The sequence below is a fragment of the Lolium perenne genome, chromosome 4 (genome assembly GCF_019359855.2).
Source record: "Lolium perenne isolate Kyuss_39 chromosome 4, Kyuss_2.0, whole genome shotgun sequence".
Classification (NCBI taxonomy): Eukaryota; Viridiplantae; Streptophyta; class Magnoliopsida; order Poales; family Poaceae; genus Lolium; species Lolium perenne.
The window spans coordinates 171,919,309-171,935,613 of record NC_067247.2 but is presented as its reverse complement, the minus strand read 5'-3'; the positions used below and the strand labels follow the sequence as shown (position 1 = coordinate 171,935,613).

The 16,305-nt window shown below is 46.3% G+C and overlaps 2 protein-coding genes across 2 annotated transcripts; both read right to left on the bottom strand.

Moving 5' to 3' along the window:
- Positions 1 to 625: 625 nt before the first annotated feature.
- On the bottom strand, positions 626 to 2,871 carry LOC127294686 (aquaporin SIP1-2). The gene is made up of 3 exons (XM_051324555.2): positions 2,464 to 2,871; positions 2,088 to 2,360; positions 626 to 953 (listed from the first exon to the last, which is right to left on the bottom strand). The coding sequence occupies exons 1-3, from the start codon at positions 2,767 to 2,769 to the stop codon at positions 798 to 800; spliced, it is 735 nt and encodes a 244-aa protein (XP_051180515.1). The 5' UTR covers positions 2,770 to 2,871; the 3' UTR covers positions 626 to 797.
- An 11,750-nt stretch (positions 2,872 to 14,621) lies between these two features.
- On the bottom strand, positions 14,622 to 16,223 carry LOC127347428 (inactive TPR repeat-containing thioredoxin TTL3-like). The gene has a single exon (XM_051373618.1). It carries the CDS (start codon positions 16,221 to 16,223, stop codon positions 14,622 to 14,624), a length of 1,602 nt encoding a protein of 533 aa, XP_051229578.1.
- Positions 16,224 to 16,305: the final 82 nt, after the last annotated feature.

Sequence of the window (16,305 nt, the reverse complement as noted above, 5' to 3'; positions counted from 1 at the left end):
AGAGAAGCGGAGAGAGTGGATCTCCTTGGCGAAGCCCCCGCCCATGCACGATGGGATTTCCGGCGATGCCATTGAGGAGCACCCGGGATGAAGACGTGGTGAGCAACGCGGTAATCCAATTGAGAATTTTGTTCATCTTTGACGTGGTAATCCCGAGCAACGTGGTGAGCAAGCCCACACCTATGCGCGTGTACAAAATCCTCTCTCTATTTGGTATTGTAGTTCCGTTAGTTTTTTCGTTGTGGAACAGTTACTGGAGTTTCCTTGGTGGCCTGATGAAGACATTGATAATTTTGTTCATCTTTGACTATGTCTGGATTTGTTTTCATTTTTTTGAAACTTTTATATGTGAATTTTAATAAAAATTCTAAGCAACAAAATCACTGGTGCTCAGGAGCTAAAGTCACTTTCCACTGGGTAACTCCCTTCCAAGAGGCGTTGGCATTTGGCATGTTAACTTCAGACTATGAACCTGACGAAAGATAGTCTTCGGGGAGTCAAAGCAAACCATGCTCGGAAACGGTGTTACTCCGTTGATAGATATTGCATTTGTATCTGGCTCGTGCCGTCCTGTGGTATATTATTTTTTGAATGGTTGAATAAAACGATAATGGTAAACAAAAAATAGACAGTGAACATGAACGATAGATAGATTACCACTGTAAGTTAAACATTGGTGTACGGTTGAGGTAACTAAGCTCATTCATAAATTATTGTTTTGTTCTTCTGGCAAATTGGCTTCTTCAGAATTAACATTTGTAGCCAGTTGCTGAGTTAAAGTTTTTTGCTTCAGTTCATCATGCTTTCTTTGCCTTGGGCTTAGGGGGCGGTGGCAGGAACACGGCCTTGAAGGTCCACGCAGCAAGAATGGCACCAATAAAGGGGCCTATCCAGTAGACATACAGCTGCTCCCAGGTGTTGTGTCGATCGTTAACATACGCCCAGCCAAAAGCCTGTACATGATATTTCAACGAAATCAGTCATCGCGAAACCATGTAAAGAATCATAGGACACAAGTTTTCCATGCTATCCAAATCGGATTATATTAGATGGGAAATAGTCATATACAGTAGCATGACTACAATTTTAGCACTACTTGGCATGAATAGTCAATTATGTAAGATCTGACATTTTACCAAGTTTTGGATGTGTATAAAGTAACTTTTCCCATAAGAACTAATTGAAAGTAGCTAAAGGCAACACCAAACTTCACAGTTGAGATTTCGAAGCCCAATGTGTGTCGTCACCAGTTACTCCAAGATGATGCCTTCTTTAGGATCGACCAAGTCTTGTCGCCCACTCACCAACTCTTAAGGCCCACAAGAGTGGATGGTACGTTGATTTGAAGAGTTCTGGCGAACATGTTGTTCTTGGGAGGTGACAACGTTGGTCAGGATGTGGCCTTGTTGTTCTGTTTGGGCGAGGCTTATCCATTGGGTTGTGAGTGAAGTGTGTGTAGTGGTTAATCTTGAATTGACGTTATAAACCAAAAGACATCATTCTAACAATTTGGCTACTACTTCTATGAAAATAATACACCTTTCTATGATGACTTCTAAAAAAAAGTCAAAAGGGAACCGAAAGGAAGAAGTAATACTTGCATCAGAAAGCGGCTTGCCTAACAGCCGTAGTACTTACGAGTGCCAAATCAACCGTCAAGTACTTCGAGATTCATGCTAGCTTCTCCCATTAAATTGGGCTTGTTTTATATTAGTGTGGTATATTTCTGATAACAAAACGTAGGATCATGGTTAATTTTTTTTCAAAACCTATGATTCGTGATCATTTGATTGGAATTTAACTGAAATGATCTAAATGTGGTGTGGAATCTATGGGTAATGTCTCTAAAATAACTAGATTTTGTTACTATTTCGTTTTATTGTCGAAGATATATGCCCTATCGATATGAAACAGTCTAAATATACCGAGGCGGCCCAGCGTGAATCATAAAGCATTAAGTGACACTGAACAGTGGATATGACGCCGAGAATTTCCCCATTTGCATCACCAAAGTTCAGTTGTGTCGGGGGTTGCAGTTCAATGGAAATGAAACGAAAAAAGGAGAGTGAGTGAGTGAAGTAGTGTACGTTGGCAGGGTTCATTGAAGGTCCGGTGTATGCGGCACCGGTGAGGATGAGGCAGACGCTGCAGAGGGAGAGCATGGCTGTCTTGACGATGGGGTTGCGGGGTCCCTTGACGACGACCCAGAGGACGGTGTAGGTGATGACGAAGGTGAGCACCCCTTCCGCGACGGCGCCGGTGTGGGGATCCACCTTGAGCGAGGGCACCCCGAGCATGTGCTTGTACTGCTCCGGCATGAGCTCCGAAATGGCCAGCGCTCCGCCCACGGCGCCGGCAGCCTAGCAACGAACACAGATTTGTTATGCCCGCTGGTTGTTGGTCGTCCTACTGATTGGATTTGACCTGCCGAGAAAGAAGGTAGTACTAAAATCGAAGATATACCTGTGCTGGTAGGCGGAGCGCGATGGAGAAAAGGGAGGGGCTGGTGAGACCGGCGGCGTAGAAGGCGGCGACGTCGGTGGGGTTGAAGCAGGCGCCGCCGAGGGCTTCGCAGAGGAGGTTGAAGGCGAAGAGGAGGAGGGCGAGGATGGAGACGGTGACGAAGATGGCATACTGGATCCCCTCGTGCAGGCTGAGGTAGGTGGTGACGGCGGCCGTGGAGGCGCCGATCGTGGAGGCGCAGAAGACCCACAGGAAGGTCACCACGGCGTCCGCCGCCGCCGCGCGCACCGCCGCACCCATCGCCATGGCAGCGTTTTTGATTCCTTCCGTGTGCTGCCAAAGTCTTGGTTGATTTTGGCTCCCACAGAGAGGAGAAAAGAAGCGGAGATTGGACTAGAAGAAACGCCGCCGTCCGTCACTGTCGCGTAACAACCCCGACGAGTGTGCTATCCTTATATAGATCTTGAACGTTGAATTCAAAACGAGATATGGATTGATCCTTTTGGAATCATTTTGTCAGACGTCATGGCAAGTGGCTTCACGCAGGAATGGGCTGATCATCTTTTATCTTGGGGCGATCACAAAATCAAGTGGTCAGTGTAAGTCGACGGAAAATGTTACTCACATATGACGCTATTTTGCAATAGCTATATCGAAGCGATTGAGGCTAATTCACATCAGTACTTAAAACCTTGCAATAGCTATATCGAAGTGATTGAGGCTAATTCACATCAGTACTCAAAACTGAATATATGTGCTTTACTTTCCTTTTTATTCTACTAAGAAGACTAGTCTGATATTTTCATAAATAGGTTGCTCTACTAGTTTTGTCCCTCAATTTAGATAGAACATAGTTTGTTCAATTTATAAAAAAAAAACTGGACCGCATGATTTCCTGATTTATGTAAGGAAAACCTTAACTACGACCAAGCCACCTAGCTAGCATATATCCAGAGCATCCCGCACCATGTAGCCCAAATAAAACCACCCCCAGAGTGTGGGTCTCTTTGCTATCTTTTTTCTTTTGAGGTTTTGTCAATGGAAGAATTGGGTAGAGGAGCTAGAAAGGACCTTTTTCAGGTATCCAGTTTGGCCACTTGTATGTACCAACATCTCGAGAAACTTGTGCCGTGCAATGGACATCCGGTGCACGTAGCCACAATCGATCTAACATTTATATTCGGAAATAGCGCTCTGGTGCCTATTGTGTGTAGGGACATGGTCTAAAACGCATGCAAGAATATTTTTGTTCATCCTCCCACCACCTAGCTCTATCTGTCATCTCATCCCACACCTTTTCATTGGATTCTTAAGTTTTCATATATCTTAACATTTTTTTTTCAAATGTCTGCTTTATATTTTAAGTGCATATTTGTGTTCCAAATGACGAGGACTTAGAAAAAACCAGTTTTTAATATATTCTAACAAGTTTTAAAAATTAAATTCTTAAAGATGATGAAACACTGAAAGGATATGGATGTCGCCTAGAGAGGAGCGAATAAGCGATTTAAAACTTTTATGAGGTGACTTAAAAATACGGAATAAAACTGTCGTCTAATTTGTCAAGCACAAAAACCTATATCAATTGGGGTTTACCTAGGTGCACCAACAACTTATGCTAAGCAAAACAAGCAACTAGAAGATAGCAAGATATATAAATTCAAGCATGAAAACTGTCATAAAGTTAAGTACATAAGTAAAGGTCTCGGGTATAGGAATAACCGAGGGACGCGAAGATGATGATGTATCCCGAAGTTCACTTCCCAAAGGAAGCTAGTCTCCGTTGAAGCGGTGTGGAAGCACAAGCACAATGTCCTTCCAAGCGCCACGATGGCTCACCGTAATCTCCTCACACTCTTTCACAATGCAAGATACCACGATCCACTAGGGGAACCTTGAGGCCTTGTTTGGCAGAGAGGGTTTGAAGAGTTTCGCTATGTCTAATCCCGGCCCGATTTAAATCCACTCGAAGCCATGATCGGCCCATTCAGTACGACGGTTTTGGACGGGATCAACCCAGCGAACCCTCCTGAGACACGACAGGTAGACGTCGAACGAAAACGCTTCTCCCCCACCCCCTCGCGTTTCTGGCCGTTGGCCTGCGAAGTGGATTGGGTGAAGGGGTGATTTTACCAAAAACCGGTGGATTAATACACAGAAAAACTCATTAAATCCCTTGTGCCGAACAGGCCCTGAAGGTGGTCATCAAACACATCCAAACTTGGGGCTATCTCCACAACTTAATTGGAGGCTCTCAATTAATCAACATGAAGGTCTCAATGCCACAAAAGGCCACATGCCGTCTAGGGTTCATGGACCCAAGAGAAACAAGCTTCGGGTACAGGCACCCGAAGTAATCAACTCACGAACTTTCACCTCCACATATCACCGTAGAGAACTCAAATTGATGCACCAAATGCAATGGGAAGAACACACGAGATACTCGAATCCTTAACTCTCGAATTCCACCAAAGCTACAAAAGCTATATATTGGGGAAATAAAAGATGAAGAACAAAGAGGAGAACACATATTATCTCCAAGATCTGGATCAAAAGGATTCCCTCACAAAGACGAGATTTTGATTGGTCAAAATGTGGACCTACATCTCCTATATCTTTTCTCTCAAATAGATGCAAGAATCATTGGAGGAGGAGAGAGATAGAAAGCTCGCAAAATGTAGTGAAGAGCAAAGTGGGGAAAGAAGAGCTAAAGGGGAGAGAAAGAACAAGGCCTTAAATACTACCTCCAAAATGTACCCATTGGGCTGCTAGGCTTGGGCCGGTAATAACACCAAGGGGAAGTGTAGTACCGCCCGCGCAGTGCAGGGGCCAATAGCCACCACAGGCAGCGAGTTAGCCCGGTGCTACTGGCGTAGTGACGATCTTGGTTGTGCGGCCACCAGAGAGCGTCACAAGCATGTGGCATGGTGACCGACAGCGACCCGGCACCGCAACGGTAGTATTGACCCAGGAAAATGTTGATACTTTTTTCTCAAACAAAATATAGGGCAAACAATAAATACCAGAAAAGAAATAACTTGAGTTAGGAAAATCTAATTTAGTTCAAACCAATCTTAAAGAATAAGTGTGGGAGATTTTTCCAGGTATGAAGAGCTAGAACCTCTAAATACAAAGAACATGCGGAAACTCCAAAATTGAAAACGCAACAAATTTTCTGTACGAGATCCATTTTCGATGAATTGAAGCTTGCCATGAGAATGACCACAAGCTCTATAACATCACATGGATAAGATCCAAATAACAAAAATAAATATAATGCCAAGCATGCAAGGGCTTGAGATATCTCCAAACGATATGATCAAGTTACTCACTTGAGAGCCCTCTTATTGTGACCATTTATCCTACAAACCGGTCTCCAAACTAACACCACAAGACCGGTAAGAAAGAAACCTATCAAGAATAAACCTTATCCTTGCGCATTCCACTTGAGCTAGACGGTGAAGATCTTGACCATTTCAATATGGAACACCTTTCTTGATTAAGCTTGCTTGATGATGTCTTGAATTGATCCCTATACTCCAATATGGGAGAGCTTCTTCTTCGACGCATCTTCACATATGATCACCATATGGAAAACAAGCTTCAAGCTTATGATATCTTATATATAGATGTCAACTTGATGAACCTCAAATTATTTCTTACATCTTCATATAAATGATGTCTTCAAGTTAAATGTGAACGATCACAAAATATTCTTCCTCTTCTACAAGACATGCTTCCAATATGATAAAATCTCTCATTGCCATTCTCCGGACCACACTGTAAGGATACATTGCCCCTAAGTGTGTTTTTGGTAATTAATGAAAATCCTATATGTACTAATTTTTCATTATGTTCATATGAAGAAGTTCCATAGGTATGTCTTGAAGTCCATATGTTGGATTCAAGTGTGGATGCCATGAATATAATGTTATACCTTTGGTATTGTCATCAAGATCGTCGATTAGAAGAGAAGAATATGATATGATCAAGGAGAAGAAATGAAGATGAAGTTCTTGTGTGGAACTCAAGTTAGCCATGCTCTAGCTTATGTGTTAAGCAATGAATGACCACGATATTATGATAGAGCTTGAAGAGATACGAGGTTGACCAAGACTAAGAGTGAAGATTGAATACAAGTTGGTTAACACATGAAGCATAAAGACTATGCTTCATGAGCTAACCCACTATATATTTGCCTTTGTGTTGTCTATGTGGGTTAGGTATCTTGCCATGGGCATGCATCAACAGTATGATCTCATATAGCCCATGAGAGGATGTCATCAAGTTTGGATGACATGAAGATTGAGAAGAGCAAGTTCAAGATGAACATATCTAAGATCACCTTGAAATACGGCATCCAACTATAGCTAGTGTGTATCTTCATAGGTGTTTGACTTGTTGGGGATTTGATCATCACATCTATGGGCTTCCCAATTGCATACAACACTCGTGAGAAATAGCGTGATATTATATCCATGGATCTTCTGAATGTGTTGTGGTTGAAGGAAGATAGCAAGATGCTCTTCCAAAAAAGGTATGGATGCTATCTACCAACAATCCACTCCTCCTCAGCCTTCTGACTAGTGCAAAGAATGGGGAGTTTGGTCATCCAGAGCATTTGGAAAGCCTCTACATCGTTCAAGTGTAGATTTAGGTCAAATTAGCTAGGCTCTCTTGATCACGGGCCAACATAGGCATGTACGTGAGACCAGGAAAAGAAGCACGCCTAACAGATCTCTTGTGAAGCAACATGATCCCGACCTGAATGACAACTACTAGTGTGGTTGTGTAATGTCCCAGGTTTAGAGACGATCGAGGGGTAGATTTTAGAAAGGGATGTGCATTGCATGGTAAATTCTGGGGAAATTTCGCGCTTTTAAACAAAAACTGCATCAAAGGGGGACAAGTTTCTCTCTCGACACCTTACAGGGTTAGGGTTTCGAGAGTGCGACAAACTTGCATCTCACTTAACTAGTTTAGGGTTTTGAGAAGAGAGGGGAGAATTTGCATCAAACTTAAGTTGCATGATTGAATTCTAAATTAAGTTGTATGATTGAATTCAAACCAAATTTGAATTTGAATTTCAAATTCAAACATCAAATGGATATCTCATTATTCACACTTGAGCTAATTCAATAAACAATTATAAGTAATCAAGAAAATAAATAGAACAACAATTATAGAAAGCTCATTAAGGAAAATTGAGCTTTATTGATATTCACACAAGATACAATGTCAATTACAATATCCAGAATTGAGATATAAATTTACAACACATTACAAGAATTGGAGAAATAGAAAATTAAAAGAAAAAGAAAAGAAAATTACAAAGTATGAATCTGTTCTAAATAATACAATGTGAATATCAACTAATCCTGAGCTTGATGATCACCATGTCTATTTGATCAACTTTTGATCCCTGCACATAATCACAAAGAAAGCAAGTTATGCCAAGTGGCATAGCCACTTGGCAGGTTAGAAACTAAATGAAAAGGGTGTGGATATGATCAAAGCTGCCGAGCTGATCTTCTCACAGCTCAAGTCCCAAGTCTCTGGTACACACATACACACAGGTAGCACACACAGCATGTGTGCATGCACAACAGCACCACACACACAGTGAGTCACCAAAGTGAACTGGTGGAGCTGTCGATCAGGGAAGCAAGGCAGGCTAGGTATAAAACCTTTTCACCAAGCCAAAACCCTAGCAGCTCCATCGGCAGAGTCTCCAGGGTAAGAACACAAGAATAGCAAGAACAGCTCGAACAGCCACTGCTGTTCAACACATTTCCACCACCACATCACATAACCAAGAGGCATCAAGTTCACCAGGAGGAGCCGGGCAAGTAAATCAACCACAAGAACAACACAGAAGCAATCCTCTACACCAACAAACCATCTAGGAGCTGGAGTGAGGTATAAACATAATCAACCTGAGCAAAACCCTGTTTTGCTCATAAATAAGCATACACTTGCATCACAGAAGCAAAGTGGGTATGAAACCCTGTTTGTATCATCATTTGGCTATCAGTCATATGATGCAAGCAAAACCAGGGTAAAACTATTAGGAATGGATCCAAGGGAACACTGATCAAGCCAACAGAATTAAAAAGGACTTAACCAGAGAAATCCAGCAAGGAACTAATTCCTATTTAGCTACCCAGATTCACCTAGCAACACACAGCTAGCAAAGCCATCAGAATAATGGATAGATATCTGTCCAGTATGATTTCAACATCAAATAACCTGGCAGCCTATGAAGGACTACCAGGATTAGTGCACAGAAGCATCCCTGAGGTAGGAGCAACCATTGCTAAGCAGACAGAGCCTGCTAGGGTCACAACAGCTACCTATCCACATAGGAGGTTCACCAAAGCATCACATCATTATCCAGTAGGATTCAGTATGAGCTAGGGTACCCAACCAGTGGTTGGCATCCCTCTAGCTACATCAAATTCATCCATATGATCATTACTGATAAACAGTTCACATCATTTATCCATCTAGTAAAGCAAGGAATTACAGATAAATGAAACAGTTAAGTAACTAAAGCACCAACATCTTGCCAGTGAACCAATGGCTCACTGCAAGCATCAGATGATGCTTGAGCAAGCATTAACACACACTAGCACAGGTATAAGTGTCACACAGACACCAGGTGAAGCACCAGTAAGGCACAGGCAACAAACAAGTGATGATCATTTGATCATCAGGGCCTGCTAAAGCATGCCAAGGCAGGCTAGAATCAACCACCAGTATCACACATGAATTCTATAAATTAAACAGCCATAGATCATCAACAATTAGATCACAGACTAGCACATAAACCATTTTTATGATTGTATCCAGAAGCATATCATCAAGGAATTGATGTATATGAACAACAATTAAGCAAGGCCAAACCTACTATAAGCCAGGACTCAATAATCATCACATAAATAGCACTGTCTCTTGCTAAACAGCAAGAACCACTCACAGTAATGAACCAGAGGAGCTAGGGCTTGTTACAGCATAAGCAAGCAAGCAACAGCAATGGCTAGTGATGCTCAGATGAACATCTGGCCGGATAATAACATGTATAACCAAGGGTGAGCAGAGACATGAATCAAAGGAAGCACACGCCACAACACGATTCACACAAGCACATAGACTAGAACAAGCATGGCAGTAGCAGTAGCGCAGCAGCATGCCTAGCCCAGCACAACGCAGCAGCTAGCATAGCCCAGGGCTGGCAAAGCACAAGGCCACAGAAGCGTAGCAGCAGCACATCGTCGAAGCAAGCATCTCCACAGGGAGAAGTCGGCCAGTGGCCGAGCTAGACGAAGAAGAGGAGAAGAGAAGAAGGTAGAACAGGTAACAGAGGAGGAAAGAGGAGGAGAAACTTACATGCGAAGCAGATGAGCACGACCGCGGCGGCACGGCGGCATACGTCGGGCGACGGCGGCGCCAGGCCAGGCCAAGCCTGGTCGCCACATCACCGCAACGCCGGCATCTCCACGGCATCACCACGGCGCCAGGGACGCCGATGAACGGCGGACCTTCACGGATCCGTGCAGCCGAGGCGCAGGCGCGTTGGAGGAGAGTCGAGGTGGACACGAGCGTCAGATCGACGCGGACCACCATGTCCGCCGTCGAGAGGCGGTCCAGATCCGCACCAGTTCGTCGCCGATGATGGCCGAAGGCGGCCGGAGCAAGGCGGCGACGGCGGAGGCGATTTTGGTGTCGCGGGAGCCCGAAAGGGGATTAGGGTTACGGGGAGGAGGAAGACGACGCGACTGGGTCGGTTGGACCGAGCCCAGTGGGCTGGTCCAACCTAACCAGCTCGGCCACCTGACAGGTGGGCCCAAGGGGCAAATCAGTCTTTTCCCAATTTCATTAAAAACCAGAAACTTTGAAATTAAATAAAAAACTGATAAGAGCTCTAAAAAAATAATTAAAAATATGAAAATAGATCAGCATAAAAGTCTCTATCATAATAAAATACAAAGGGGAATTTTTGAAGACAATTAAGAATAAGTCTTCATTTGATGATTTAAATAATCATTTAAATCACACATATAATTTTCAATAATAAAAATAAGTCCATTAATGCCTTTGGACTTTAAAAACACCTTGACAACATTTCAAGGTTGTATTTTACTTTAAATCAAGTATCTCCAAATTATTCTTAGTATTAACCTCTTACATGAAATAATAACGACATCGGAAGGGGGGAACAAACCCTAAAACTGGAATCATGCATAACTGCTTCTTTAACCATTGCCCTTATCGGACAATGATGCTATTTTTCAGAGACAGAGGACAAGGGTCAGTCCACACCTTCCAACTGCAAAACTTTGCAGTGTTGTGCAAGTTCATCACTTGCTCATGTCATTTGAGTATTTCTATCAAATTACTTGCAAAGTATTATGGTTATCACTACTGCATAAAAATCAAAACCACTACTTTCATAACTATGAATATGACTATGTGGTGGGCAATGGAACCATGGATTGTGTTGATATGGTGGAGGTTCCATTGCAAGGGTTTATATCCATCTAGGATTAAACAACAAATGTCGCTAGTGATTCTTGTGTCGTAATACCCGTGTTAACCATAAGATCCGGAGTGGGACGGAGTAGTCAAAAGTGTTTCCACCTCTCGTTCATCAACGGATGCGCTTTACCGTAGTACACTTGTAATCCAAGGGGGCAAGCTGGTGAGGCTGGGGAGTCCTAAGTCCCCACGGCATAGTCCGTAGTACACTTGTCGCCCGAAGGAGCAAGCTGGTGAGGCTGGGGAGTCCTAAGTCCCCACGGTATTGCGGTCTATGATGGGTTGCAGCTACCGGCGAAGGAGTTTGGTTCGATCCCGACCATCGTCGTGGTCGGGGTCCACCCTGAAATATATGGGAATAATGGGACCGGCGAGGACCCAGGGTCGGGGCATGCAACAAAGGGTGGGTGTTCGAGGTAGCGGAGGAACATGATTGGCTAGACCTTATACCGGGCCTCACACCGAAGGAAGTGTGGACGGGAAAGCTGCCCGGTTGGCACCAAGGTTAAGATCTCTTATGGGTAAAGCAACACACCTCTGCAGAGTGTAAAGAATCGTGACTGTCACTCCTCGTTCGGGATGAGGAACTGCGAACGCGGCCGGAAAGGAGCTCCATGAAGTTCTAGTAAACCGGTGAAGGCTGACGGACATAGCTCTTTGAAATAAAAGCAATCTCTTGAAGAAATGTTTATCAAAACTTGCATTGGTATTAGACTTTCTGGTCTAGTATCGTAGCTAGTGCATTAAACACCTCTTATCTATAATGAACTTGTTGAGTACGCTCGTACTCATACCACTCTTAAATCCCATGCTTAGATTGTCTGAATCGTCTGGAGGAGGACTACGACAACAATGAAGGAGCCGAGATCATCGGCTACGATGAACCAGACCTCTCAGGAGGTGTTGAAGGCGTAGACTACCTCATTATCTACGGATCCGGGGAGGCTTCCGGAGGAGATCAAGCCTAGAGATACCCAGTAGTAGTAGTAACCGAGCAGCCCGAACTATTAGTATTTAGCTGCTCGAGGAAATAAATGTATAACTTGATGAGACTCTTATATTGTAAGTTAAGTTGGGTTCGCCTCGAACCCAGGAGTATTCCTCTTAGGACCCAAGAGGAGCTCCAAGATGACATGTGTATGATAGTTGTAATAATAAATGAATGAGTTATGGACCTGCTATGTTCTGTTGTACTACTCTGAGGGATGTAATATTTGCGGAATGGTACTTCGTGAATGTTATATCAACGACTGGCATACTACAACATGCAGTGGTATGCAGGGTCACCACAGGTTGCCTGATGTATTAGAGCTATCATGTCGACCTAATGAATCGGATCTACCATCAATATTGTCTAAATCACCACGGCACATGCTAAGTCCAAAGAGAAGGGGAGAGGGAGGAGACTTGTTTAACTCTAGTATGGCGGACGAGGGAGTACGAAGCCGGGACCAGAGAGGGAGGGTAGATCCATGTCTCGGCCACCATATGCCATCGTAGTCTGGAGTTCGAGTTGGAGAAATCATCCGGGAGGGAAGATATGCGTCCCAGCCGCCTGTCGCCGCCATGGGTGTGATACGTTGCAAATGTATCTATAATTTTTGATGCTCATGCTTGTTTTACACCAATTCCTCTATGTTTTATGTGCACTTTGCATTATTTTATACCAGTGCCAGTTTTTGTTTATTATGTCTGTTTATTGCAGAAAATGTCCAAAATTGAAAGTGCTCGGAAAATTCTGAAAAATCATAGAAATTCTAATATACCAGAAGACTCCGGGAGCCAGAAGGGGAGACGGAGATGTGCCACGGGGCAGCCATACAAGGCCCGGGCGCGGGCCCAGGCCTGGCCGCGCCTGGGGGTTGTATGGGCACCCCTAGTGCACGAGTGGCATGATCTTAGATCTAGGCTCTATAATTGTTGCTTAGATTGTATCTACAAATTGCATGCACATGTCTTTGTCCGGAACTCGAGGGCCCAAAGTGATCTCGAATTGGGATAACCGGAAGGGATGGCTTTGATATGAGGATCACATGTTTTCACCAAGTGTTAATTCTTTGCACCGGTGCTCTATTAAAAGGAGCAGCTTAATTACCAGTAGTTTCCCTTGAGGCCCCGCTGCAAACGGGTTGGTAGGACAAAAGATGTTATGCAAGTTTCTCATTGCGAGCACGTATGACTATATATGGAAAACATGCATACGATATTAATAGACTGAATATTTTGTCTTAATGCTAAATTCAATTATGTTAGTTGCCTAGTTGTAATTTGTTCACCCAACACTTGTTATTTAGAGAGTTACCACTACTACAGATAGCCGGGAACCCCGGTCCTTTATTTCATCATCATTGTTTTTCAATCAACTGCGCACTGGAATATTTTCCAGTGCCATCGCCTCTGTGTTACTGCTACTGCTGTGTTACTATTTCTCTCATATTACTGCTGCATCACATTTCTCTGTCAACACGCCATCAAAGTAGTACCAACTATTTTCTGGCGCCGCATCATATTACCACTGCTTTCACATCACCCTGTTGCTAGTGCTTTTCCAGGTGCAGCTGAATTGACAACTCCGCTGTCAAGGCTTATAAGTATTCTTTGACTCCCCTTGTGTCGAATCAATAAATTTGGGTTTTACTTCCCTCGAAGACTGTTGCGATCCCCTATACTTGTGGGTCATCAGGGTGCTGAAAGAGAAAATATGGAATTTTTGTGAGGGTTCGAAGTAGAGAGGTGAACCACAGAAAAAAAAGGTAAAGGTATACGCATGGCATGAAACTTGGCGGGCATTATTTTCCGACCCTTGGCGGCCGCAGATACCGCACGCTTGCTAATACCGCTTTTGCATAGCCGCGCCACGGCTCAACAGAAACTGATGATTCAGCTGTTGTTGTTGGACCTCCTTGAGTGATGCTTTGCGCATCGTTATGTGCGAGAGAGATCTTACACCACCAATCAATGTGTTTAGAGGTCATACAGCCATGCAAGGGTACCAAACGGGTCGAGAACCAACATGTGGTTGGATGGTTAGGAGGGCAGTGACACCACAGCTCACCAGAGTTCAAACACCACGTTTAACACTTTGGTGTCTTATGCCATATACTTTCAGTGGGAGGCGACTTTCGCGTCGACACGATGCGCGGGTGGTGACTTTGTCAATCTCAAGACCGTTAGATCATCAGTTTCATCGACTCGGTCTCTCAAAGGTGCTTATAGGGGTAGGGACGGTAGGGTGTACGTGCGTGCGTTCATAAAAGTGAGTGTATGCGCGTGTGGTGACTTTGTCAATCTCAAGACCTACCGCTAGATCATCAGTTTCATCGACTCGGTCTCTCAAAAGTGCTCATAGAGGTAGGGACGTAGGGTGTACGTGCATAAGAGCGAGTGTATGTGCGTATTTATGACAGTTTGTATTATGTTTGAAAAAAAAACTGGGTCCGTGAGCTCGGGCCTCAACGTGTTTGTTCTTTGGCTCTCGACTCTCCTTTGCTGTCCATTGTCACGTTAAATCAAGAAATAAACAAACGCACGTCAAAAAAAAAACGGATACCACGTGACTAAAATTAAATAATTAGCGTGTTAATTTGTACATTTTAATCCTATAAGATATGATCAGCGAATCAGGCGGCCGCACGTCGCTGTGTTACGCCGCCGAGCTGTGTTCGCGCGTGGGCGAGCGCTGCAGCGACATCTTCGTCGCCGGGCGTCTCCCGCAGCAGCGCCTCGTAGTCCTGCACCGACGCCTCCCACCATCCCAGGCGATCGTTGCACGCCGCCCTGCGCAGGCGAGCCTTGCCGTAGGAGGGGCGCGCGCCGAGAGCGGCGTCACAGTCGCGGAGCGCGGCCGCCCACTCCCCGAGCTTACACCGGCACGCCGCACGGTTGCACAGCAGCGTCGCGTTCCCGGGGTGCTCGCGCAGCCCTTCCTCGTACGCCGCGCACGCCTCGCGGAGCTTGCCGGCCTTGAACAGCGCGTTACCCCTGCTCCGCGCCGATGCCACCGCCTGCGCCTGCCGCGCCGCGCCGGCGGCCTCCCTGCTTCCCGGGCTCACCCGCACCGCCTCGTCGGATGCCGCCATCGCCGCCTCCAGCCTTCCCATGGCCGTGTCAACGAGAGCGCGCGTGGACAGCAGGTAGCCACAGCTGCCGGCGCCGAATATCTCCACGTGACGGTCCGTCTCCTCCTCCATGCACACGCCGTTCTTGCCGAGGACGGCGTCCGCTTCCTCTGGCCTTTGCAGGGACAGGAAGGCCTCGGCCTGATAGCAAACCAGCTTGGGAGACGCGTCTGCGCCGGCAGAAACGGCGGCCTGGACGTCCCTGAGGAGGCTCTTCCAGCTGCCGCGCCGCCGCGACTCGTCGCACTTGGCGACGAGCGCCTGCACGGCGTGCGCCCGCGACATGTCCTCCGGGCTCGCGTCGTGTGCCGCCAGCCTGTACTGCTTCGCGGCGCGGTCGCCGTGGCCCGTCCGGAGGTAGAGGGTGCCGAGCCGGTGGTGCGCGCGGCCGAAGGAGGGGTCCACCCTGAGTGCCTCCCGGCAGTCGGCGATGGCGTCCAGGATGCGGCCCTGCGCCATCAGCGCCGCCGCCTTGTTGCTCCAGTACGCCGGCTTGCTGGGGTCGACGGCGATGGCCCTCTCGTAGTAGTCCACGGCGTCCACGTAGTTGCCGGCCATGTACTCGTCGTTGCCCTTCTTCTTGAGCTCCTCCGGGTCCTCGCGCACCGACAGCGCGCGGCACAGCACCGCCTCTCTCTGCTTCGGCTTCGGTTTGGGCCTCGCCTTCGGACTGTCCTTGTTTTTGGAGGTGGTTTGCAGCTTGATCTCGTCCGCGGTCATGGGCAGGAAGTCAAGCACGTCATTGCGATTGGGTGTGGCGGCTCCCGGCGCCCGGAGGTTGCCCAGGCTGCCGTAGAGCATGACGTTCCCCGACGACGCGCGCACCAGCGCCGGAGATGATGCACCGCCATTGTTGTTGCTGGGGTGATTGCTCTGCCGGTGCTGGCGATGTTGATGGTGGAGATGATTGCTCTGCTGCTGCCGGTGGTTGTTACAGAGAGGATGAGAGCCGGCGGCTGCCTTGGGCTTTGGGGGCACGGCGTCGACGGTGGTGATGGCCGGGGCGGAAGAGGAGCGGAGAGAGTTGCTGCCCCGACGACGGAAGAGGTGGCCAAGGCCGCAGCCGGAGCTCTTGCCGCCTGCGTCGTCGTCGTCCAGCCCCATACGGGATGCGACACGCCGCCGGCGGGAGCTAGCTAGCTAATACATGCTGCATGCCGGTGCCATTGTCTACCATCCATAATTG

Excerpts from the sequence above, each read along its gene's own strand:
- LOC127294686 (XM_051324555.2), bottom strand. The coding sequence starts at position 2,769 with ATGGCGATGGGTGCGGCGGTGCGCGCGGCGGCGGCGGACGCCGTGGTG. Across the intron at positions 2,361-2,463 it reads CGCTCCGCCTACCAGCACAG|GCTGCCGGCGCCGTGGGCGG; the intron begins GTATATCTTCGA and ends GTTCGTTGCTAG. Across the intron at positions 954-2,087 it reads CTTCAATGAACCCTGCCAAC|GCTTTTGGCTGGGCGTATGT; the intron begins GTACACTACTTC and ends TATCATGTACAG.
- LOC127347428 (XM_051373618.1), bottom strand. The coding sequence starts at position 16,223 with ATGGGGCTGGACGACGACGACGCAGGCGGCAAGAGCTCCGGCTGCGGC.